This window comes from Amblyraja radiata, chromosome 13 (assembly GCF_010909765.2).
Source record: "Amblyraja radiata isolate CabotCenter1 chromosome 13, sAmbRad1.1.pri, whole genome shotgun sequence".
Lineage (NCBI taxonomy): Eukaryota > Metazoa > Chordata > Chondrichthyes > Rajiformes > Rajidae > Amblyraja > Amblyraja radiata.
Window position 1 is genome coordinate 5,563,915 of NC_045968.1, and position 26,619 is coordinate 5,590,533.

Below are 26,619 nucleotides of genomic sequence, written 5' to 3' on the forward strand. Positions count from 1 at the left end.
GAGGACAGTGGAGGCCAAGTCACTGGATGGATTTAAGAGAGAGTTAGATAGAGCTCTAGGGGCTAGTGGAGTCAAGGGATATGGGGAGAAGGCAGGCGCGGGTTATTGATAGGGGATGATCAGCCATGATCACAATGAATGGCAGTGCTGGCTCGAAGGGCCGAATGGCCTCCTCATGCATCTATTCTCTATGTTTCTATGGCTGACCCACCAAGGCCTGCGGGCCGGGCCGTCGCCATCTTTGGTCGCCAGGGACCGTCCTCGCCGTCACGTCACCGCCCTGCCACGCCCCCCCCCCCTCCTCGCCGTCACGTCACTGCCCGGCCACGCCCTCCCCCCCCCCCCTCGCCGTCACGTCACTGCCCGGCCACGCCCTCCGCTCGTCTCGCCACCGTCCGATTTGAACGCATCACCGGCCTCTCCGCCAATGAAACCGTTGCTTTATCCTCCACCAATCACTTTGCTAGTTCACCCTCCGTCAATCGCATCGTTAGTTCCAGTCTCCGCCAATCAGGACACGGGTTCGGCCTCAACCTATCAGGTCACGGGTTCAGCCTCAACCTATCAGGTCGCGGGTCCACCCTCCCGCCAATCAGGTCACGGGTTCACCCCTCCGCCAACCGTCAATCCTACTGACGTCGCCGCCCAACGGCGCAGGCGCGCGACCTGGGCCGAGCGCGGCGACGGGGACGGGGAGGCTGCGGGAACCGGTGAGTGCGGCCCGGGCAATGGCGTGTGTGTGTGTTTGTGGTGGGAGAGCGCGGCTCCAGAGTCACTGCGAGGAGGTTGTGGCGAGGGTTCTTTTCAGAGTTTACAATCTGTAACCCCCACCCCCTTAAGCCGTTGCCGGGTAGAACCAGCGTTACTTGTCCTGTAGGCCACCACCATGTCATGGGGCGGCTGCTCCTCACTTGCTTGCCCAGCTGCCTGTCGCCGGCTGGCTGCCTCCCTCCCTCCCTCCGTGCTCAGGACCTCGGGCCTTCTTTACAGGTATTTAACCCACATGTTACAGCCACACTAAAGGCTACCTCCTCCTCCTCCTCGAATATCTGCTCGAACTAGACGAGAGAGATAAAATGACGGTACACAAAAAAGCTGGAGAATCTCAGCGGGTGCAGCAGCATCTATGGAGCGAAGGAAATAGGCAACGTTTCGGGTCGAAACCCTTGACAATCGTCACTCTTCACTGCACGATTTAATTAGTAATGAACCAAGAGATTTCCTGGGCTCCTGTAATTATAAAGGCAGTGGTGGTAGGCGATGAGCAATGATTTAAGTCGGTTCATGTTTCTTTTATAATTTTGCTGTAATCCAAGTCTTAACAGTTGTTACCCATCTTTAAACTCCTTGAGATGGTGATGCTTGGACTAACAGGTGAAAATTAATTATCTGAGTGTAGTTAATATATCGGTATGCAATCATCCTTAATGGTTTGTTACTGATGACAATGTGTGCCGTGTCCTTTCCCAAATATCATTAATAAACCTACTGGAATCTTATAACAATCCAAAGACTTTGGGGATTTGTTTTACTGATATTAGTTTTTAATTTAATTCCCTAAATGACTTTTTAAAGTCTCTGGACTATGTGTCTATTAGACTAAAGTTTGCAGTACCCAACCTTGCCTGTTTCATTTGGCGATGTGACATCATCAGTGTGTCTGAGTATAAAAGTGTAAAATATGTATGCCAGTGTAAAATTAACATTATATTAGTAATTGTAGATTAACCTCTAGATAACGTAATTGGTTTAGAAAATATTTCCAGAAACATTAATTTGCTGTGGATCTATATATATTTATATAATTAGTTGAGTTTATTGTCACTTGTACAAAGAGGTACAGGGACAATGAAATACTTGCTTGCAGGGTCACTATGTAAATAACTGCAGAATGCCAGGTGATATGTGGTTTATTTTTGTTTAAAATTGAACTGTATGTTTCATATAATTGTCCTCTGCAGCTCTAAGGCAGAAGAAACTCAAGGATCTACCTAGCAAGGCAATTAGAATCTTCTGTGTCTCAGTGTAAATGTTTCATTCCTCTTAATTCCTTGAGGCTCAGTCCACTTAATCTTCCATCTTTCTTCCAGAAACAAATTTTGTTATCTTTTTCATTGAGTCAGGTTCAATCCCGTTACACTACATTACAAGTATGGAGCAGGGTCACTTAGTTTTATACCATGTATCACCTAGCTTCTCTCTCCCCCCCCCATCCCATAGAAAAAATCTGAAAACAAATGCTTTAAATAAGAATCAACTAATTTTTGAATTGTTGATAATCTTCTGTCATTGTCCTGGACCAGGACTAAAATAAGCTGTTGAAGTTAAAAGATATAAAAGTATCTCGGTACTATTTAAGAAGGACCCCCCCTCCCTTCCCCCAGAAAAAAACATAATGTGATCTAGTGTATTTGCAGTGTAAGACTTGATGGGTGTAGGGGTTAAAGACATTGCTGGAGAGTGAGCCTTGTGTTGTTATGGGTCTGGTGTGAATTTGTGCTAGGATCATAGAACTTCTGCCGAGAGAGGAGTGGCCAGGATACGTTTAGTTTGATCAACGATATTCTGCTCTGGGCAAGTGTGGCGGAGTGCTTGTGTTTGGACAAAAGAGTTAACTTATTATATCCTCAAATTAGTCATTTATAAACCCGCGACTACGTCTTTTTGTTTGTCGAACAACATTATTAGCGAAGCAGAGGTGCTTCAGTAATGAATATTTATTTGTTGAGGTGCAAATGTGTGACTATCATTTCTGAATCACAACCTCAATGACTCCAATTCAATCTAATGTGCTGTGTGGAGATTTTGCGTTCTCTCTGTAACTCTTGATTTATGCCGTGTGCTGAGCTTTCCTCCCACGTCTCAAAGACATACTACCAGGTTAATTGGCAACTGTAAACTCTCCTAGGTGTGGTTAAGTTGCAAAAGGATCAAAGGGAAGTTGCTTAGAACATTGGAGAGAATAAGTTGCAGGGCCACGGGGAAATAAGGAGTGGCAAATAGGACTGATGCGAGTGCTCTGTTTGGAGCCAATCTGGACCTGATGGGACCTGTGTAATTATTTTGAACTTGTAGGAGCAAATAATGCAGGGTTGGCTATCTTTTTTAAAGAACAATATCTTGAAGTTGGTGAGTGCACTTAAGATGGGATCCAAATATCACCATTCAGAGAGAAGTAGAAATGCAGTGGAGAATGCTGAATATAGTGCTTCAGGTGGTGAACTGCAGTTTTCCGGCAGCCATTCCAATCCATTGGGGTGCTCAATGCTTTTGTCATAGCTCAGGTATCGTAGCTTGCATAAAAAGTGAAAATGTTGGAGATACTCAGCACGTCACATAGCATCTTTGGGTAGAGGGAACTGTTACTCATCAATGAACTTTCATCAGATCCAGCTAATTCAGACACAAACTGCAGAAGCTGGTTATCTGAAATAGTATAATTTAGTGTGCCAAGTCAACTGATCAGTTTTTGTACCTTCGTGTATTGGATATTAGAAGAATGTCAGGGTCAGAAGATGTTGAGGTCGGAGTATGATTGAGAAGTGATGCTTGGGGGTCACCTCGTGAACTGAATGGAGGTATTTTGCAACGTGGTCAGTCCGGTCTGAAATTGATTTTGCTGTTTAGCTGGCACTCTATGCACGCTAGGGGGAAATTTAGAGGTTAATTAACCCAACAACTGACGCTTCTTTGGGGTAGGGGAGGAAATCGGAGCACCCGGTGAAATCCCCGCATAGGTTGGGCACACTCCACACAGGCGGCATCCAAGGTTGAGATCCAACCCGGGTCTCGAGTTGTAAAGCAGTAGCTCTACCAGTTGCGGAACTGTAGATATTTGCACGTGCATTGCTATAATCCAAGTTCCTGCATCGCAGAAGATGCCTGCAGCCAGTGCATCCACCCTGCAGGTCTCCTAACTTTGTTTGTGTCCATAAGTCAGACATTAATAACCTCATGAGGATCTGTATGCTATATTGGAAGTGGTGGTGTGACTCCCTGCTTTATCTTGGGTGTATTTGGGAGGGAATGAAGTAAAATAGTTGGGATAAGGGTAAGCATGAGAGTGCAGTGAAAAGGGGAGTACATGTTGGTGACAGGAATATAGTGCTGGGACATAGTTTGGAAATTGGTGGCACACAGTTTCCAGTAATATAGGGATCTCCACATTTATGCATGTACATGGAATAACCTAAAGATGCTGGTGTTTGTCGAAGGAGAGTTCAATGTGGAATTGCCTGTTAAATTACAACCCAAAAACAGATTTTCATAAATGTAGATTTGAAAACAATACCAGTGATTGCTGCAAATAGGGGGAAAAAACAGCATTATTTTTAAATGTACATAATTGGAGTAAAATAAATGAGTTAGCAAATTAATGCCTTGTACTGTAATATGTTAGTTCAATCAATTTTTAAATGAATGGTGAGTTTGTCATGTGGCTGCATACTGCTTCTGTAAAAAGAATGGAACAATCAGAATAATTGTTGAGGAATTGGTGCAGAGAATCTAATATAGAACTCTAATATAGACAATACACTAATGTAACGGTTGTTTGACCCAACTCGTACGTGTCGACCAGGGTGCCAACTCAAACTAGTTCTATTTGCCTATGTTTGGACCATATCCACTTACATCTTTCCTATCTGTGAATCTGTCCAACCATTTTTCAACTGCTGTAATAGTACATGTCTCTACCACATCCTCTAGCAGCTGTTTCAATGTACTCACTGCCCTCTAGTAATAAAAAAGAACCTATCCCCTCCAGGTCTACTTTAAATCTTTCTGTTCTCACTTTAAACCCCTTGCCCCCTCGTTTTAGACTGCTGTGATGGAGTGGGGGAGGACTTTAACCATCCATCTGATCTATGCCTCTCATGACTTTGTGAGGTTACCTTCAGACTCTTTCATTGCAATGAAAAGTCCAAATCTATCCAATCTCTCCTTATAACTCAAGCCTTCCAGATTTGTGATTCTCTGAATCTTTGAATAGTTTGAGTCATTCCTGTTTTATGAAAAAAAAAATTTTTCTTAATACCTCGCTAGTTAGTTAGATCATGGTTAATCTGATCTTGGCCTCGACTCCATTTCACACCTGACCATCAAGCCTGAATTGCCCTTAGTCCGGCCATCATTTTATCTCGGCCTGGACAAGTTTGCATCTGCTGTCTCTTGGGTGGACAATTCCAGAGTTGAGAAGGCCATCACATTGCTTTCCTAAATTGGGTTTCTCTTATTATGCAATTGTGCCTAAGTTCTAGATTCCTGAGAGTGTATGCTTAATTATTCCATGCTTCTTCTTAGATATCTAGTGAACTTTGTATGTAGTCCCTCCAGGATAAATGTGTGCTTAACTAAGAAGATTCAAAGTTTGTGCGTTCTTCCAGATGTATTCTCAGCAAAACACTGGTCTTCTCTGGTTAGAGAACACTTGCATAAGTTTAGTTTAGAGATGCAGTGCTGAAACGGGCCCTTCGGCCCACCGAGTCTCAAACGCCCAGCTATCCCCGCACATTAACACTACCCGACGCACACTAGGGACAATTTCCATTTATACCGAGCCAATTAACCTACAGACCTGTATGTCTTTGGAGTGTGGGAGGAAACTGAAGCTCTTGGAGAAAACCCACACGGTCACGGGGAGAAGGTACAAACTCCGTACAGACAGCATCCATAGTCGGGATCGAACCCGCATCTCTGGCGCTGAAAGCGCTGTAAGGCAGCATCTTTGCCACCGTGGCGCCCTTTTTGCTACAATAAAGAGTTGTATTTAATTTATTATTTAAAGGTTTTATTTGTTGCAGTGAAGAGTGAGGAATGCATGTAGAGATTGTGTAATTAACAAGCAAGGGATTTAGAAGTTGTGGGAGGAACTCTTTTGCCCATGCGATCTTTCTGGCAAGGATGGCCACTAGACAATAGGTTTAGTAGTAGACCATTTGGCCCTGCAAGCCAGCACCGCCATTCACTGTGATCATGGCTGATCATCCACAGTCAGTACCCAGTGCCTGCCTTCTGCCCATACACATCCCTTGACTCTGCTATCTTTAAGAGCTCTATCCAACTCTCTCTTGCAAGCAGCCACTTGGAGTTTAACTCTGGAGTTTAGAAGGATGAGAGGGATTCTCATTGAAACATATAAGATTGTTAAGTGCTTGGACACGCTAGAGGCAGGAAACATGTTCCTGATGTTGGGGGAGTCCAGAACCAGGGTCCACAGTTTAAGAATAAGGAGTAAGCCATTTAGAACGGAGACGAGGAAACACTTTTTCTCACAGAGAGTGGTGAGTCTGTGGAATTCTCTGCCTCAGAGGGCAGTGGAGGCAGGTTCTCTGGATGCTTTCAAGAGAGAGCTAGAGAGGGCTCTTAAAAATAGCGGAGTCGGGGGATATGGGGAGAAGGCAGGAATGGGGTACTGATTGGGGATGATCACATTGAATGGTGGTGCTGGCTCGAAGGGCCGAATGGCTTACTCCTGTACCTATTGTCAGCCAGAGAATTGGCCTCCACTGCTTTCTCTCTGGATAATTCTCAGCTCCAGCTTGTCAAACAAGCATGGTTTGATTTGAGGCATCCTCAGTTGGAAAAGGTCCATGTACTTCCATATCTTTTAACCACCCAGGGCAGCTGGTGCACCTATAAAAGTTAAGGATTTACTGTAGTTCCCACTATTTGAGTTTGTTGCATATTAAAGTGCCCTTGAGGAAGCTAACCTATTTGTTAACTAGTGGAGTTATGATCAGCCCAATGCACTCGTACTCCACTGATCAAAGGATGACTGCATTACTGATATGTGAACATTTCAAAGAAGGCACAAATTTATTGTCCATCCTTAATCTATTAGGGGCAGCACAGTCGTGCAGCGGTGAAGTTGCTGCCTTACAGTGCCAGAGACCCTGGTATGATCCTGACTATGGGTGCTGTCTTTACGTAGTTTGTATGTTCTCCCTGTGACCACGTGGGTTGTATATTCTCCCTGTGACCACCGGTGGAGGCGCTGCGAGTCATTGCCAGCAGCGTGTTAGTCATTTCTACTTTTAAATTTTTTTTTTAGTATGCCCAAATGTGTGTTTTAATGTCCTTTGGTGTGTTTTGTGTGGGGGGTGGTGAGGGAAGGGGGGGGGGGGTAAGGGGGAAACCGCTTTCGGTCGCCACCTCCACGGAGAGGCAACTTTTTCCATGTCGCCTCCCTCGCGGTCTAACACGGTCGGCCCGGAGCTTCAGCAGCGGGCGCAGTGTGGACGTTTCATCGCGGAGCAGGGTGAACCCATGCCGGGGTCGTCAGAAGGGAGTGCTCCGATCGCTGGCCTGCGAACTGTTACAGCCTGAAGCCCGCGAACTGTTACAGCTTCTAGCCGTGGGCGCGCCGTACGGAGCCTGGGACCCGTCGTTGGGGATCCCCGGAGAAAAGCTCCGACCGCCGGCCTGCGGCCTACAACATCCTGAAGCCACGATCTCTGGTAGGGAAGCAACGATTCGGGACTTAACTTCCAGAAGAGAGGGCCTGTACATCTGGCCGCCCGCAGCGGCGACTGAGGAGGTTTATGGTGGATGATTGTGTTCAATTTTTATTGTGTATTGTGTGTTCTTTTTTGATTGTACCGCTGCTGGCAAATTCATTTCACTGCACTATAGTGTATGTGATGAATACATCTGATTGATTGACTTATGGTGTTCCGGTTTCCTCACAAACTCCAAAGACGTACAGGTTTGTAGGTTGATTGGCTTTTGTAAAATTGTAATTTGTCCCTAGTGTGTAGGATAGTGGTAGTGTGTGGGATGGTCGACGCGGGCTCGGTGGGCCGAAGAGCCTGATTCCACACTATCTCTAAAGTCCAAAGTAAAATTATAATTCCATTATCAGATTTGTCGTCTTTGATCCAGCATCAAATAGATATTCTCACGGCACATTAGTTTTATAAATTGCATGCATGTGATTTCTGCAGAAAAATATTTAAAAACATGCAAAAATGATAATAAGGCACAGGTCAAGTGGTCCATCAACCCTGCTAGAGAATAATGAATATACACTTCCTATGGTACACAAAAATGCTGGAGAAACTCAGCGGATACAGCAGCATCTATGGAGCGAAGGAAATAGGCAACGTTTCGGGCCGAAACCCTTCTTCAGACTTCCTATTCCCTGCTGCCTTCTGCAGGAAGCAAAAATATAATGGTTAGGGAAGAAAGACCTCTGGAAAATTTCCCTCTTAGCCTCACAGGCTATCAAAACCAGTACAGGAGATTATTCTGACCGTTCATGTTCACTCTTAATCCACTTAGTTGTTATGTAATGATGATCTTTGCCCCAATTCCTCTTCAAGCTATGTGGAAAATCAGAATGCATCACATTAGTTTACAAGCTTTTGGAAACTCCTTATTCTGGGAAATGAACTGCCTAAAAACTTCACGTAACTAACTTGCAACCAAATTGTACCTGCATGTGTTTTGTCAGACTGAAATTAATTCACTCCAGTTTCAGTTTAATTTATTGTCACGTGTACTGAGATACAGTGAAAAGCTTTTATTACGTGCCAACCAGTCCGCAGGAAGACAATACATCATTACAATCTATCCGTTTACAGTGTATAGATACATGATAAGGGAATAAAGTTTCGTGCAAGGTAAAGTCAACAAAATCAGATCAAGGATAATCCAAGGATCACCAAAGGGGTAGATAGTACAGCACTGCTCTCTGGTTGTGGTAGGATGATTCAGTTGCCTGATAACAGCCTCTTATGATAACATTCTTCTGCAGAGCTTTATCAGTTTGCCTTAACTTCTCAGAGTTAGCATTGTTGCTTATACTCAGAGTTAATATTGTTGCAATTGTAGTTGAATTTTTATGGTGGGGGGGAGACAATGGGGACCCGGCTTGTGGGGACCACCATGAAGAACAAAGGAGGACCCAGTGTGGGGGAGGGGGGAACCACTGTAGTTTTAGAATCCTCTGCGCAGGGGATAAGTCTGCGTGCGTTCGTTTGTTTTAGGCGCATTGCACATGGCAGCCATCCAACAGTTGCTTGAGCTTTTTTTTCACTTTTAATTTCACAATTTTGTGTACCTTGCGCGTTGTGACTGTTGGCAGAACAATTTCCCTCTTTGGATAAATAAAATTTAGCGTATCATATTGTATTGTAATTAGTTTAAAAGTGTTCACTTAGAATTTATCTGTAGTCCTGTTGCCATTTTATTTGCTGATACGCACCCAAAAAATTGTGGTCTGCTAAAACGATACTAGGAATTAAATGGGTAGTGATTTGGAAGGTGTGAAAAGATTTGTATCCATTAGAAAGTCAAATTGATTTTTGTATTACGAAATATAATATGTAATCCTGTTTGACATATTAGTCATAAGGGCGCCTCTCTACATCCTTATGACTAATTTTGTCAGAGTTTTGTAATCGCTTTGGGGAATGAAATCGGGTGTCTTCCCAATTTTCTACTTTTGCCTATGTCAAAAATTCTCCACCGGGTGGTGCCAGCTATAGCTGCCTCGCTAACAGTCTGTCTGTCCCTTTGTTGTTTTAATAGTATGTGTTAAATGTATGTTTTTAATGGTCTTTAGCTTGTTTAATGGTTGGGGGGGGGGGGGTGGGGAAAACTTTTTTAAAATCTCTTCCCTCAACAGAGATACGATCTTTTTTTCCCCCTCCGTATCGGATCTCCGTCCGTACTGTGGCCTAATATCGAGGAGTTGCCGGCCTTTCCTGGAGACCAACTTCGGGAGCTCCAACCATGGGAGCCTGTGGACTTGACATCGCGGAGCTCGCGGTCTCTGGTTAGAGTCCGACTTCGACTGCGAGAGAATAAAGAGGAAGAGGATTGGACTTTATTGCCTTCCATCACAGTGAGGAATGTGGGGATCCGCTGTGGTGGATTTTTAAGTTAATTTTTATGTAGTTGTGTGTCTTGTTGCTTTTTTTAATATGGCTGTATGGTAATTCACAGATCACTGTACCTTAATTGGTACACGTGACAGTAAAAGATCTTTGAAACCTTTGGACCGTTGAAATAGTCCCATTCTATTTTCCTATTTCAATCAAGAAAACCTCAATGCTTTTACATTTGTTTCAGGTTCTTGCTAAATACTTGTTTCCTCTGCAAAGAGGTTATGTGAATATTTAACTTGCTTTTTCCTTGTTTTTGCAGATCTCCCTGCATTGACCATATCAACCCTTTTTTATCTATGTTCATGATTTTCTTTAATCACATTATGAATTGATTTAAATGTCCATTCCAATTTCCGTTGAACTCTATTACAATCATATTCTTATTATGTGGCGATCAGAATGGTACTTAACTAACCAACGTTTTATATAGTTGCTCCATACCCTGTCTCCTGTATTCTCTGCTCTGGTTAATGAAGGCAAAAATCTATATGTGCTGCTGCCTCCAGAGATCCTTGGACATTTACACTGAGGTCCCTTTGTTTGTCAGTAGTTTCTTGGGTTCCTTTTGCTTATTTTTGCAACACCTTTTTTCTGGAATCAAATTCTATCGTGCTTCTGTGCACTTTATCATTTCATCACTATTACCCTGGAGCCAAAGGCTGCCATATTCACTGTCACCATCAAATTCACATCCTGGTTGTTAATTTATATGTCAAACAGCAAGGGGCTCAATACCAATCCCTGTTTAATGGATTTCATTTTTGATGGATACAGGTGGTTGATTGATGCATTGTTAATTTCAATAGAACGCAATTTTGTTGAATAGCAAAACACTAGATGCAAGAAACACAAAAAGAAGGCCTCAATGTTGGGAATACCCAGCTGGATTTTGAACTATTACTTTTACCTGCTAGTGTATTGATTCTGGTTATATCAGAGTGTACCAAAGACAATGGTAATTTTGTAATGTGGTGGTCCACACAGCAATGAGGTAATCTCTTAAAGCATGAATATCAGCCAAGACACCCAGGAATACTCTTTTGTTTGTTTAGGTCTATTGAGAAAGCTGAAGTACTGTTTTGCAAACTGCACCTTTTAATGTATAAATATCCAATTATTCTCATGATTCTGTGTGCAAATTTCTGGATTGGGTTTTGAACATTTGAAGCAAGAGTTGACACGGAAAATATTTAAGTTGCTTCAGCTGTATGACAGACATATAAATATATAAAATTACTTGATCATCAGGATTTATAATGCGCATACTGCTTTTTGCAAAACAATTTTGTCCAAAATTCAATTATGTTTGATGAAAGCAAAACCATCCAGGATAAAAAATATCAGATTGATACAATAACAATTCAGTGCTCTTTTAAGAGCTATTGTGTTGCTACTTTGCCTGTACTTTCCCTATTACTTATTTTTGTTCTTTCACGTGTGATTTGAACACTGCTCTGAATCTGCACCCCTCCTCCCCGACCCCCTCTTTCATGATAACAAATCGCTGCATTAAAAAAAAAATCTGCACTCTACATTTGCATTGGCAATCTGCGCCTAGTGGGATGTAATGGGGATCAATCCTGGGGTCTCAAATATTTACTATTTTCTTTCGTAACTAAAATGAAGAGCATTATAATCAATTTGATGGTACAAAGATAAATGGGAAAACATGTGCTGAACAAGTTAAAGCCTGCAGAAGGCTTTAGATAAGTGACAAAAATCTGGCAGCTGGAATGTAATACGGAGATGGGTGAAGTAATGCATTTTGATGGGAAGAATAAAAAAACAGTATATTGCACAAGATATGCTAAGAGCGATCTGTGGTGCACATGTCACTTCATTCTGGATTTTCAAGCCAGTGCACTTCAGAATTACTGTGTAGTCGACCTACAGTTTATAGTCCAGAGGCATTGCTGAAGGGCCTGAGTTGAGGAGCCAGTTACACTGCCAACACATAGTGTCGTGTTTCATTTGATTTCAAAAAATGGTAAATGATTTGGGTTTTAATTTTTATCAGAATTGTTTAAACAGGTTTTAGTTTAGTTCAGAGATACAGCATGGAAACGGGCACTTCCATGCCAGCCAAATGGCAACCTGTTCACACATAGTAGGGGTAATTTACAAAGGCCAATTAACCTACCAACCTGCATGTCTTTGGTCTGTGGGAGGGAACTGGAGCAGCCAGAGGAAACCCAGCATGGTCATGGAGAACAAACTCCGCAGAGACAGCAAACAAGGTCAGGATCGGACATGGATCTCTGGTGCTGTGTGGCAGCAGCTCCACCAGATGTGTCACTGTGTCACCCCTAATTCGTCATTAACTTTTTTTTGCACCAATGTATCTCGCAATGTCTCTGATGAGGAAATGACTGCAGTAATTTTCAGAAAACCATTGGGGCAGTTTACGGGTTGGATCTCGGCTTCATCTCGAGGTATTAAAAGTTGCATGGCAGCAAAAGATTCCTGTAAATGAGGACCTAGTGCATGAATGGCTATGAGGTGGTTACTTGGTGTAGTGAGATCATAAAGTTAGTATGCAGGTGCAGAGAGGAATTGAGAAGCCAAATGGAATGTTGGTCTTTATTACAAGAGTGATAGAGTACAAAAGTGAACTTTTGTTATAAGTCTATAGGATTTTGGAGCAATCACACCTGCAGTGCCCTCCTTAATGTTTGGGACAAAGATTTCCACAATTTGAGATTTGTAATAGAAAAAAAATCACTTGTGGTTAAAATGCACATTGTCAGATTTTAATAAAGGCCAGCTGTGTTTATACATAGTCCCCCCATTTCTGGACACCATAATGTTTGGGACACATTGCTTCAAAGGTGTTTGTAATTGCTCAGGTGTGTTTAAATTCCTCCTTAATGTGGGTATAAGCGAGCTCTCAGCATCTGTTTCTTTCTTCTAGTCTTTCCATCACTTTTGGGAGCTTTTGTTGCAGTTCAGGAGTCAAGTGTGGATTTGTCAATGATGTTCCAAACAGTTGATTTTGGTAAGCCCAAGATTTGGCTGATGTCCCTAACAGTTTTATTCTTGTTTCTCAGTCTCAGAATGGCTTCTTTGACTTTCATTTTCACAACTTCGGTCCTCATGTTGATAAACATCAATAAAGGTTTCCAAAGGTGATGGAAAGACTGGAGGGAAGATTAGGTGCTGAGAGCTCTCTTTTACCTGCATTAAGGAGGCAATTGCCTGTGAAGCCATGTGTCCCAAACATGGTCCCCTGATATGGGGGGGGACTATGTGTAAGCACAGCTGTAATTTCTACATGGTGCAACCAAAATGTATAAAAATGGCCTTTAATAAAATCTGACAATGTGCACTTAACCACATGTGATTTTTTTTTTTCCTTCTATTACAAGCAGGGCTCAAAATTAACGATTGCCCGGTTGCCAATGGCTACCTAAAGTCCTGCCGGGCAACCTAAAAGCAGTGTCATTTTGCACGGCTTGGCCCCCTCTCTATCTTTCTCTCTGTCACTCTCCATCTCCGCCCACCATCCGTGTCCGGGCTGCCGGGTCTCCGCTCTCCAGCCGCTCCTCATCTGCCGGCATGGCCGGCCGGCCGCCTTGCACATACGCACTGCCACGGCCAGCACATCATTGGCCGCCCTGCACATGCGCACTGCCGCGGCCACTGGTCTGCGCTGGGCACTGTCTCCCTCCCTTTGCATTGTGGGAGATCTGGCTGCCATTGCTGTCAGCTCGCCGCGACCGCTGAAACCCAACGCAGAATCACTCCCTGGAGCTGGAGTAACTCCCTGGAGTAACACTTGCTTCTTGATTTCCTGGTCCTCCAAAAATATTCCAAATGGAATTCAAACTGGAGGTGGTGGAGGGAGGACTTAAGCAAAAAAGGGTTCTTGAGGGAAAAAAGAGCTACCTTAAATTTAGTTGCGTCTGGTTGGGTAACTATGGTAGGGTGAAGACTATTCCATGCTTTAATTGTGCGGGGGAACTCCATGGAGCAGCCAGCATCTCCCGAAAGAAGAAATTAGCTGACGTTTCAGGTAGAGACCCTTCTTTACACTCCCTCTGGTTTTAGTGTTTTTAATTTAACTTAAATGTTACAGCGCGGAAACAGGCCCTTCGGCCCACCGAGTCCACGCCGATAGTGGCACAGCTGGTAGACTTGCTGCCTCACACACTAGAGATCTGTGTTCGATCCTGTCCTCGGGCACTGTCTGTGTTGAATTTACACATTCTCCCTGCAAGCGTGTGGGTTTCCTCTCACATCCCAAAGACGCATTGGCTTTGTAGGTTAACTTGTCTCTGTAGAATTGTCCCTCGTGTGGGGAGTGGGTGAGGAAAGTGGGATAACAGAACTTATGTAGACAAAAAAGCAGGAGAAAATCAGCGGGTGAGGCAGCATCTGGAGCAAAGGAATAGGCGATGTTTGGGGTCGAGACCCTTCTTCAATCTGATGTCGGGGGGCAGGAAAAAGAAAGGAAGAGGCGGAGACAGTAGGCTGTGGGAGAGTTGGGAATGGGAGGGGAAGGAGGGAGAAAGCAAGGACTACCTGAAATTGGAGAAGCCAATGTTCAAAGGTCGGATTCGCAATGGGAAGGGGAGTTGAAGTGTTGAGCCACCGGGATACCAGGTTGGTTATTGCGAACTGAGTGGAGGTGTTGTGCGAAGCGATCGCCAAGCCTGCGCTTGGTCTCACCGAGGTTGATCATACGTTGAATAATCCAACCACATTTTTGTTTGGTGGAAAGAAATAATAGAAATTGCATTCATTGCAACGTGTAAAAAGAGTAGAGATACTGTATTATAATTTTGCTGCATGTCATTGTGGTATATATCATGTCTTGATTGGTGAATATGTTTAGTTTGTGACTTTATTTGAAGCAGAAATAATATGTGAATGCTTCATTGAGCATAATTCCGACTGGTAACTACGCACTTTGTCCGAGCACATTATCGCACGCGTCATGGAAGCCGTCTTAAATGACCACCTAAACTGTTATTTGGTAACCTAAAAAGCTGCATAGGTTGCCCGGCTAGCAACAGTGAAAAAAAGTTAAGTGAGAGCCCTGCCAAGTCTTAAATTGTGGAGTAGAGAGGCAAATAAATAAATGATGAGTCTTTGGCCCAAACATTATGGAGGGCACTATTTATTTTTATCCAGTTAGAACATTTGCCAGTGTTGAAGGTCCATGTTGGTGTAGCTATATGTGTAGGAACTATGAAGACTATAATGAACTGTGTAAGCATTCATTTTGCGTTACTCTCGTTACTACATAATTCTCTTCTGACACTTGTTACCTCTCCCTCACTATAGGAAGGAAATCAAAATGTAAGGTTGGCAAGGCAAAGGTAGTGAAAGTATTTATCTGTAGTAATGCCTACCCTACCCACCCTGTTATATTTGCAAGATTAATTAACATCAGATTCACAGTGGATTATTGACGATAAATTTCTGAACGGTTTGAATAAAATTGACGTTCAACATAAATTTCAAAATCGTACTGTGTGGAAAAACACCAGCACATTGTACGAACATTTGGGATGTGACTTTCGGCTTTTGTTCACGTTTTTCTTCAAAACCTAAACCGTTTTAATCATTTGTGCATTTGTGTAAAGGTGAACTATGTATCTGTAAAGTAGTTCAAGTTTGTTTTTAAACTTTAGACCGTTTCCTTAAAATGCACTCTTTCTGAAGTCGTTGCAATAGTTATCACTTTTTGATGGTCAATTAAAATTGCGAGAAATTATGACACTGCACATGAAACTTTTATACATTAGTGAATAGTGAACTTTTTTGGTGGAATGTAAATGAGTCCATATTTTTTCTTTCACATATGAAAAGTATAACTTGTCGAATTTTACAAGATGCATTTTTTTTTTCCATTTTGGCACGCCCTTGCTCAGGTCTGCTCAGTATTGAATAAAATTCTGATAGCTTTTAATTTGGCACTTTCCTGTACTAACCCCATATCTCTTGATTCCCTATCTTAAAAATCTGATCTGGTTGGAATTTATTTGTCAATTGAGCTTACAAGGCATTCTTAGTTGCTGAATTCCAAATATTTCCCATTTCCCATTCTCTAGGTGAAGATCCCCCCCCCCCACATCTGTCCTGAATGGTCACCCGTGTATTGTAAGGCTTTGATCGCTAATTCTAGGGAACCATCAACTAACTCAACATCTACCATGTCAAGCCCTGGTGAACATTGCCTTGTCTGCTTAACCTCTGCTCTTAGGACAGAGATTAATCTGGTGAACCATTTTGTTGCAGTTGATAGGAAGAGAATTTTCCAAGTGTGTTCTCGCATGAGCCGCAATCAGGACAAGGCATCTCCACTCTCACATTGGTGCATATAACAAGGAATTACATTTTAATTTCTGGATGTTCAATTATGCTAGAGCCCATTAACAGTTTTTTGTAAACCTCCATACTCCTCCACTGCAAGGCTCTTCTAGCTGGCCTCATCCTCCATTTAACCTCATTCAAATAACTTTTGTTATTTGTCTTAGCCAGTACAAACCCCCAATCACCCATTCTTTTTAAGTTTTAGTTTAGTTTATTGTGACGTGTACCGAGGTACAGTGGAAAGCTTTTGTTGCGTGCTAACCAGACATCAGAAAGACAATACATGATTCCAATCGATCCATTTACAGTGTATAGGTACATGATTAGGAAATAACGTTTAGTGCAAGATAAAGCCAGCAAAGTCTGATCAAGGATAGAGTTAGAGAGGTAGATAGTAATTCAGTTGCCTGATAACAGTTGGGAAGAAACTGTCCCTGGACCTGGTTTTGTGCGTTTTCACACTTCTATACCTTCTGCCGGATGGGAGAGGGGAGAAGAGGGAGTGGCCAGGGTGGGACTCGTCCTTGATTATGCTGCTGGCCTTGACGCGTCGGCATGGGGTATAAATGGAATAGTCAATAGAAGGGAGATTGGTTTGTGTGATGGTCTGGGCTACGTCCACAATTTGCTGCAATTTCCTGCGGTTTGATGTAGCTGTTGCCAAATCAAGCTGAGATGCATTCTGATAAAATGCTTTCTATGGTGCATCTGTAGAAGTTGGTGAGAGTTGTAGTGGACATACCAAACTTCCTAAACTTTCTAAGGAAGTGCATTAGGTCTTGATTACAAATGCTCCCAATATTAGTTGCTCCATGTGTTATGAATTTCTTTCAGCTTTTGACATCATTGGGATATTTATGAACATATTCATTTGAAGATCTCTTCGGGATTGTACCTTTGGGCATTTGTCCCTTTGTTCGAGATTTTCTACATACGCATCGTTTCCAGCTTTGCTTTGTATTTTAAGATGCTTAATAAAACCAGTTTATTTGACTAATTCTTGTTTTGCTCAAGTTTGGAGGGACTTTATTTTGTTTACCACATTTAAGCCAGATATTAAAGGTTAAATAAATGGAAATTATTAGCATGTAATGATCTCTTCAGCAATCAATATGCTCTCTTCAGAGTACATAAAAACTTAGTTTCAGTAAGTGTCTTGGATTAAAACTAATTTGTGGTATATCATATCTAATGTTTTTTCATTTTCTACTTTCAGACATAAAATTGCAGACATTAGATCACTGGCCTCAGTCTTGGAAGTATTCTGGTTTTCTGATAACAACAATCAAGGCCTCCAAGCAAAATGAAATTGAAGAATGGTGTCAATCCCGTATTTTCATTTTTTTTGCAATTCATGATCATGGCATGCAATCTTTTATTTATTCTGCCATTACAGCTCTTCGGAGGTTCGCAACGAAAATCCAGAATAAGAGCAAAATCAATTACTAATCATCCTGCTGGCCCTTATAGATGTGTGGAAAGTTTGGATAATCTGTTAGCAAGTTTGTATGGTGGTACCGATACCCTGGATAAAATTTTTCAGTTTGCTACTGAAAGCTTTAGGCATAGGAATTGTTTAGGAACTCGTGAAATTCTTAGTGAGGAAGATGAAATTCAGCCAAGTGGAAAAGTCTTCAAGAAGGTAATTGATGCATTTTCTTGCACTTGAGCTTTTGTTTTATTATCTTGTATTGTTATCCTGAGTGTTTGTTTTTGTTTAAGGTGATTTGCACACTTTTGCCTAATTCTTATTTGTTCAGTTATTATTTACCTGGCCAGTGAAGATCTTACTGCTCCAATGGATAAAATTGGTTACGTTTTCTTTGATTTCTTCACATTTTTAGTTTTGGATTCTGCTCGCTGCATATTAGTAGCCTAAATTTTGGGAGGATAAGGGAATTTGATATTAAGCATAACTTGCAATGCACAGATTATGTTAAGTTCTACTATTTCCTGCACTCAAAAACATTTAGTTTCTTTAACATACCTGCTCAATTACTTTTGAATACAGCCATTCAAGTTCACTGGTTTAAAAAATTAACCTAATTTAGTATTATATTAAAAAAACAAACACATTCTGCTAAGTAATAAATCCTACAGATAACTGGTGGAGCAGTGGTTAAAATCTTTGATCGTCTGTCCACAACTGGACCACTTAACAAAAATTGCAAATTCACGTCCCACCATGCCAGTGAGGAAATTTACATCACGCTTCTGGAATTAAAAAGAATACATAACAGTAACTGAAATTTTCATGTTAAAAAACCTATCTGGTTCATTAATGTATTTGGGGAACAATTTATCATCCTTATCCCCTGGGCATCCTGACTTGCTGATGTGGCTGTCTGTTAACTGATTCTTAATTCCCAGGCAATTGGGATGGAGCTGGAAATGCTGGATTCTTTAAGGATGGCCACATCCTGTGGAAAGTAAGGGAAAAAAGGTCATTTATGGTTTTGAATCCTATGCATAGCTAGTCCACCACTCTCTAATGTGGTTATCGGATGAGTGAAAAGGTGCAATAATCAAGCCTTTTAACTCATTTGCTAAATGCTAAAACAGTTGCTCTTCAGCTTGTTTGAGAACCGTTAACTTTGGCATCAAGCCATGCTCTGGTCCGCCTTCCTCATTGAAATTATAGGAACTCCAAGAAAGGGTCAAACATTATTTCAGCCAGGAACTAATAAAGATTTGGAGTAAGACAAAGATCATATCTTCACATGCTGAAAATATAGATCAATATTTAACTCTATCTACTTCAATTGGTGGACCTTGCTTTGTGAATTACTTAAAGCATCTTGCACTTTGGGCTAGAAGTTAGTTAATTAGATGATTGTACCACTTATTATTACATTAACCCATTCTGTGCACAACAATACGAAACCCTTCTGTGTACAACAATGTGAATTTGACACAAACATCTGGATTGTGAGGATGGTCTTGTATTTGTGATGAGATATGGCTCTTCAAATCTCTACTAATGTGATCCTATACATGAGCAAAGAATTTCAGTGTATTTTAGCTCTTGGTCTACTTTGAGAATTTGTGTCTGCTTTTCTTTGTGATGCAGTTGTCTAGATACTGAACCAATTTGTCTTCCAGCTTGATCTCGTTCAATCTTTATCCCCCAAAACATCATTATCCTCTGCATTCTTTCTGAAATCCTTCAAAGATAACCCCACATATTTATTTGTCTCTTAGCACTAGCTCTGAAGAAACCATTCAGGTACTCATTGCAGCAACCATCTCTTTTGCTATGTATCCCTAATGTTGGCAACTATTCTCTCCAAACGCCTCGCTAGCTAATTCATTCAGTCCCACATTGAATTGCTGGAATCTGCTAGCAAGTAATAATCACTACTGCTTTCTCCATTGCTTATTAGAATTCTCATTCACTGTCAAACTTGGTATTTAACAACCATGACCTTACCGTAGAAAATTGCACCTTTCTTCCTTGATCTCGTTCTTTGCATAAATTCATCTACCTGTAATCACACTCTCTCAATGTTGCCATATTCCAGTGGTGCCTATGGCCTTCATCTCAGATTTATCTGTCTACACATCTTTTTTTGCATCATTATCAATCACTTATTTTCTGCTTCCTTTTTGCCTTATCTTGACAAATACTTTTATTCTTCTACATTTTCTCATGAAAGCATTTTGTAAAGTTGACGGCCAAATCTTAAACTCTTATCTTAACCTCTTCATCTGTTGAAGCACTTAATCCATTTCTCCAGGGCAAAGCCTTTCATTTTCTGAGCCCTTCATTCTCAACATCTCACTTGCTCAAGTACAATCTTCCTTTCTGAGCTCCCTTCTGCCTTCACCTACCAGCGCTACCATTCTTTTTGTCCAGAAAGCCATGCATTTGTTTCAAATGCCCTCATCTGTGCCCAAGGCCTGAACTAGTGTCTTGGGTTTCTGCAATGCCCTTGCTCATGACACCTAAAATGTACTATTTTCTATCTTGACATAAACCTGAAAATGTTCCTACATTTGGCATTCGCTCCATGCTTACTATTAATCCAAATCATTCTGCTTGTGCAGGAGCTGTCCTGGCTGTTTTTAAAACTGCTTAAGTAATGTACTCTTGTGCAATTTGCATGTGTAACCCATCTACAATCATTCCTCTTAACTGTTATCTCTTCTCATTTGTGTCTTTTCGTCCTGCAAATCCATCTAAATTCTGCTTCTGTTCCACATACTGAAACTATTCCCACCCAGGATTGCAAAGTGATATCACGTGTGGCATGCTGTGTAGCCTTGTTCCGTCAGGGGTATGGGGGAGTGAGTGCAGAACTATGGGATGCAGAGGAGACACAAGTGAGGAATCTATGAGACACCTCTGATGTCGTAGAGTGGAAAGCCTCATCTTGGGAGTAGATGAGACAAAGAGTAGGGGAAAGCTTATTTGCAGGAGGCAGGCTGAGAGGAAGTCAAGTCCAGATAACTGGGAGTCGGTGGGTTTATCGTAGATATCGGTCAATAGTCTGTCCCCTGTGATGGAGATAGATTGCAAAAGGGGAAAGAGGTGTCCCAGGTGGTTCATGTGAATTTGATGGCAGGGTGGAAGTTACTGGTAAATTTGATGAAGTCCATGCATTATGCGTGGGTCCAAGAGGCAGCCCCGATGCAGTTGTTGATGTAGCAGAGAAAGAGTTTGAGAATGTTCTGTTCTCTAGCTTTCCCTGGAGTAGAATTGTACACTGAGTAGAATTGTACTCTGCTTTTTAGAGGGGCACCTGATTTGCACATCCCTAATACTGGAGAATATGGAGGGTGGAGAGTACACAAAAATGCTGGAGAAACTCAACGGGTGCAGCAGCATCTATGGAGCGAAGGAAATAGGCAACGTTTCGGGTCGAAACCCTTCTTCAGACTGATTGAGGGGTGGCGGGGAGAAGAAAGGAAAAAAAATATTTCTAGCTGCTGCACCCGCTGAGTTTCTCCAGCATTTTTGTGTACCTTCGATTTTCCAGCATCTGCAGTTCCTTCTTAAACATTATGGATGGAGAAGTTTGTGCATATCAGGTATACATATTCCCAATAAACTCTTATTCTTGGATAACTATTGGGATGTCTGTGCCCTTCTCCCTCCATATGCATGCATAGCATAAAAGATATTTTCAAACCACACAAGGATGAATTGTTTTGGTTGGAGTGGGTTAGTGGTATGATACACAGGCTTTGTCCATTAAGATGTCTAGCAGCCAACAATGAAGTATAAAAGGCAAGTTATTGTATGCAACATTTGTGCTATCAACTTTGGCAAAAGAAACTGGGACATTTTAGCACTACAGAGAATAGCTATTTATCTCATTGTTAAAGCAACTGAAATTAGAACCTCTTTCATTGTAACCATTTTTTTAGAATTACATTCAAATTGTTTTTGTATAAACCTAAAGAGAAGAGAGTCTTAAGTGAATTATTCAACTGGAAACATTTCAGTTCAGCTGTTCAGTTCATATGAGGTTTTTTTGTCCCCTTCAATAGGTAGTTAGACCAATTGCAACATCAAAATGGTACTCTAGCTAACTTAACAAATTGCCAAAAAAAACAACCCAGAGCCATCCACATGAATATAATTTTGTGGGAAACTACTTGGGAGGGACTATTTTTTTCTATTTTGATATAATTTTATTTGAAAATCTTGAATTTTAAATGTGTTACAATATTTTCCTCATCTAGGGGCATGTCACAGAATTAAAAAATCATTGAGGAACTAGCTTGGCAGATATTTAATTGTAAATGGCACAACATTTTTATTGACGGCTCAAGATTTTGAGTTTGATGGGTCAATTCGCAATTCATTCTGGGTTTATATTTCTCTTCTCCCACAGTACTCCTTCCTAAACTATTGTAGAAATGTCCATGATCTGTAAAGAACAAATAAAAAGCAAGATTGGTTACTTTTGCCTGGTCCCAAATCTTACATTTTGAAATTTGCATTTGATGTTCCTGCTTTCCCTTTAACATTCTGATGGTTATAGCATTGCATCTGATTTTATGAGCTTAAATGCATTTCAAGTCGGTCATGTCGTGAGCACAGATAGTCCAGTGAACTGTTTTCATTGCATTCCCTTTACAATTTAGGTGTCTTTCAATACTCGTGCAGTATTGAAGAAGTATCAAATTGAGATGAATAGCTACGAGATGTTACAGAATTATTCGTATCCAATTAGATTGTAAATAAATTCAAATTTTGCTGAATGAACACATTGTGGGGTGATTTTTGCTAGACTAATGTGCTTTACAATACGTGGGACGAAATGTGGAACATGGACATTAATGAAGAGAAAAATTTAGTTTTTAAATGATAATTGATTTTGCTTTATCACAAATAGTTGATTAGAATGTTTTGTTCCACTTTGGCTAAAGTGAGTAATCTAATACTATTTCATAAACACAAAATAATTGTTAATCCAAATGATTCCACTTTAATTACATTTAATTAGTTCTGAAATTTTTCATATTTTTAAAATGAGAGAATTCATCATTTTGGTAGAAGTAATTTATTTTCCTATTTTCTACCATTAGCCTCCTTAATCTTCCTCACTGAATTAAGACCATGAAAGAAGGTCTGCCCACAGGTCTGTTCGATATAAAATTATAAATACAGTCCGTCAGCACCGAGCACATGTATTTTCATACAACTTTGGGTTATACCATTGCTGTCAAGCACCTGAATATGTTGTATTTTACAGGCTTTGTCTTGAAGTAGTTCAAGTTCTGATATTCTCCCATGTGACATTTCTGTGGAATACAGTGATGGCGTTGATTTTAATGAAGTATAGTGTAACTAGTTCAAGTGTGTGTGAGTTAGATATTTTATATCAAGAAAAATGCATTGGGGGGGAAAAAAGGGAAAAAGGGTAAAAACATAGGTTTCCTGTCCTACTGGACAGCTACTCCTTTTACAACTGTTTTCTGACCCTTCACCTTATAGAATTCTTCAGATGAGACAGCGCAGGAAGAAGACAAGGTCATAGTGACAGAGAAAGTAAGTTTGATCACAGTCTATTAGAATATTCTAGGTATTATTGAAATTCGATTAAGCATCAAATTCACTTAATCTGTAAAGCAAAAGTATAGGTGTAAATGCAGTATGAGGAATTTATGAATGAGCACCTGCTGTATTTAGTTAGGTGTGTTTCATTTTTTTTCCCTGAGGTATGCTGTTTGAACTTTTTCTCAAGTAATTTAACTGTTGGTAAACTGCAACTTATTAGGTCGGCCATTGGCTTTCAAGATGTATAGGGGCCTGTAATTTATCAGTGCTCTGTGCCATGCAGGTAACATCTTCACTCTTATTTGATTCGGAGCAATAAATGAAAGGTTAGTGAATATTATGCATTTTTGTATTTGTTTTTAATCAATGAGTCCTAATCATCATTGTGGTAAACTATTATAGGTATGAATGTCATAAATTAATTAAGTCCAATAGAGTTTTCAAGTAGCTGCAGTTTAAAATTGGAATTTTACAAGAATTATTGGTAGAGAGAAATATCCTAAATATATGATTTTTGCTCATGGTTGTGTTTTAAGGATATGTCGTGTTACATAGAAGGTTATGGGAATTGTTTCTATAACTTGCTATGTAACATGACAGATTCCTAATACTGCCAGAGAGGACTTCTTAAGTATTTTTATTTTCTAAAATAAAATATTTAAAATCAATATTTACTAATTATTCACAATTTAATTATCGGAGCAAAAAAGGCAGATGTTAGCTGGTATGACACATGAATTGTATCCCATTGTACAATGCCTGAATGGGAAACTTTGTCAGAAAAGAGTTTGCAGTGAGTTGTCAATAATAATGGATGATATAAAAGATAACTTGTTTTTGTTTAAAAAAAAAATTGTGTAGCATGCAATAGACAATAGGTGCAGGAGTTGGCCATTCGACCCTTCGAGCCAGCACTGACATTCAATGTGATCATGGCTGATCATCCCCAATCAGTGCCCCGTTCCTGCCTTCTCTCCATATCCCTTAACTCCGCTAGGCATAAAAGCTTTATCTAACTCTCTCTTGAAAGCATCCAGAGAACCAGCCTCCACCGCACTCTGAGGCAGAGAATTCCACACACTCACAACTCTGTGTGGAGAAAGCTTTTCCTCATCTCCGTTCTAAATGGCTTACCACTTATTCTAAAACTATGGCCCCTGGTTCTGGACTCCCCCAACATTGGGAACATGTTTCCTGCCTCTAGCGTGTCCAAACCCTTAATAATCTTATATGTTTCAATAAGATACCCTCTCATCCTTCTAAATTCCAGAGTATACACGTCCAGCCGCTCCAATCTATCAACATATGACAGTCCCGCCATCCCGGGAATTAACCTCGTGAACCAACTCTGCACTCCCTCAATAGCAAGAATGTATTTCCTCAAGTTTGGAGACCAAAACTGCACACAATACTCCAGGTGTGGTCTCACTAGGGCTCTGTACAACTGCAGGAAGACCTCTTTGCTCCAATCCTCTTCTTGCTATGAAGGCCAACATGCCATTCGCGTTCTTCACTACCTGCTGTACTTGCATGCTTACTTTCAGTGACTGATGAACAAGGACCCCCAGATCCTGTTGTACTTCCCCTTTTCCCAACTTGACACCATTTAGATAATCTGCCTTCCAGTTTTTGCCACCAAAGTGGATAACCTCACATTTATCCACATTAAACTGCAACTGCCCACTCGCCCAACCTGTCCAAGTCACCCAGCATCCTCCTCACAGTTCACACTGCCACCCAGCTTTGTGTCATCTGCAAATTTGCTAATGTTACTTTTAATCCCTTCATCCAAGTCATTAATATATATTGTAAATAGCTGCGGTTCCAGCACCGAGCCTTGCGGTACCCCACTAGTCACTGCCTGCCATTCTGAAAGGGACCTGTTAATTTCTACCCTTTGTTTCCTGTCTGCCAACCAATTTTCTATCCATGTCAGCAATACCATGTGCTCTACTTTTGCCCACTAATCTTCTATGTGGGACCTTATCAAATGCTTTCTGAAAGTCCAGGTAAACTACATCCACTGGCTCTCCCTTGTCCATTATCCTGGTTACATCCTCAAATTCCAGAAGATTAGCCAAGCATGATTTCCCCTTTGTAAATCCATGCTGACTCGGACTGATCCTGCTACTGCTATCCAAATGTGCAGCTGTTTCATCTTTTATTATTGACTCCAGCATCTTCCCCACCACCGATGTCAGGCTAACTATATAATTATAGAAAACAAGGAATTATATTCTATAATTCCCTGTTTTTTCTCTGCCGCACTTCTTAAAGAGTGGGGCCATTAGCTACCCTCCAATCCGCAGGAACTGATCCTGAATCCAAAGTACATTGGAAAATGATCACCAATGCGTCCATGATTTCTAGAGCCATTTCCTTAAGTACCCTGGGATGCAGACCATCAGGCCCTGGGGATTTATCAGTCTCCAGTCCCATCAGTCTACCCAACACCATTTCCTGCCTAATGTGAATCTCCTTCAGTTCCTCCGCCACTCTTGATCCTCTGGCCACTAGTACATCAGGAAGATTGTTTGTATCCTCCTTAGTGAAGACCGATCCAAAGTACCTCTTCAACTCATCTCCCATTTCCTTGTTCCCCATAATAAATACACCCTTTTCAGTCTTCAAGGGTCCAACTTTGGCCTTAACTAGTTTTTTCCTCTTCACATACCTAAAGAAGCTTTTACTATCCTCCTTTATATTCTTGGCTAGCTCACCTTTGTACCTCATCCTTTCTCCCCGTATTGGTACTAGCTGGAAAGTAGTCCCTCTTAGTACTAGCTGGAAAGTAGTCCCTCTTAGTACTAGCTGGAAAGTGGCTCTGTATTTTTGGCTTGATCTATTTGCTAATCTATTTTCAGCCGCTTAAAGCTACTAACACTGTAAAGTATATGAAATGCTTTTGATAATCTCATTTTGGTAACTTAACTTTTCCCAAACATGAACAATACTCTCACTCAAGAATTGAGAACTAATCTCAAAAATGAGACCACGCTGCAGGCTTAGTCTTTGCAGATATTTAAATCATATATACAAAACCCTTTCAAGTTCCTGGTTAATGAGAGTACTGTGCTGACTGAGCTTGGAATAAAGGATCCTTGCACTCAGAACAAAAATGACATTGTATTATTAGAAGCATAATTTTCACTGGGGTGAAATGTTCAATTTCTCTGTACTACTATTTCATAAATATCCCTACCGTTTGCTTCCACTTTCCAGTTAAATATGAAGTAATAACTTTATTGCTGCCGTCTGTATTTTTTATTGTAATGTGCACATTGGTGCTGAATTGTATGCATTTTTGTTTTTTTTTCCAAAGGTCCTGTTTGCATCCAATGGCTCTATTAACTCCAGCTCATCATATGATGGTCTGATGGCATAACCACCAATTCAATTTCT

General features: G+C 41.1%; 1 protein-coding gene across 2 annotated transcripts in view; it reads left to right on the top strand.

Annotated features, from left to right (window-relative positions):
- Positions 1-574: 574 nt before the first annotated feature.
- acsl3 (acyl-CoA synthetase long chain family member 3) overlaps positions 575-26,619 on the top strand; it is a 73,131-nt gene continuing 47,086 nt past the window's right edge. Inside the window, exons 1-3 of one of the 2 annotated variants that reach the window (XM_033031126.1) lie at positions 575-710; positions 17,425-17,850; positions 23,155-23,208. In XM_033031126.1, coding sequence (XP_032887017.1) covers positions 17,512-17,850; positions 23,155-23,208 — 393 coding nt within the window. In that variant the 5' untranslated portion in view covers positions 575-710; positions 17,425-17,511. The remainder of the gene's footprint in view (positions 711-17,424; positions 17,851-23,154; positions 23,209-26,619) is intronic. The other variant, XM_033031128.1, reaches the window with a different exon arrangement.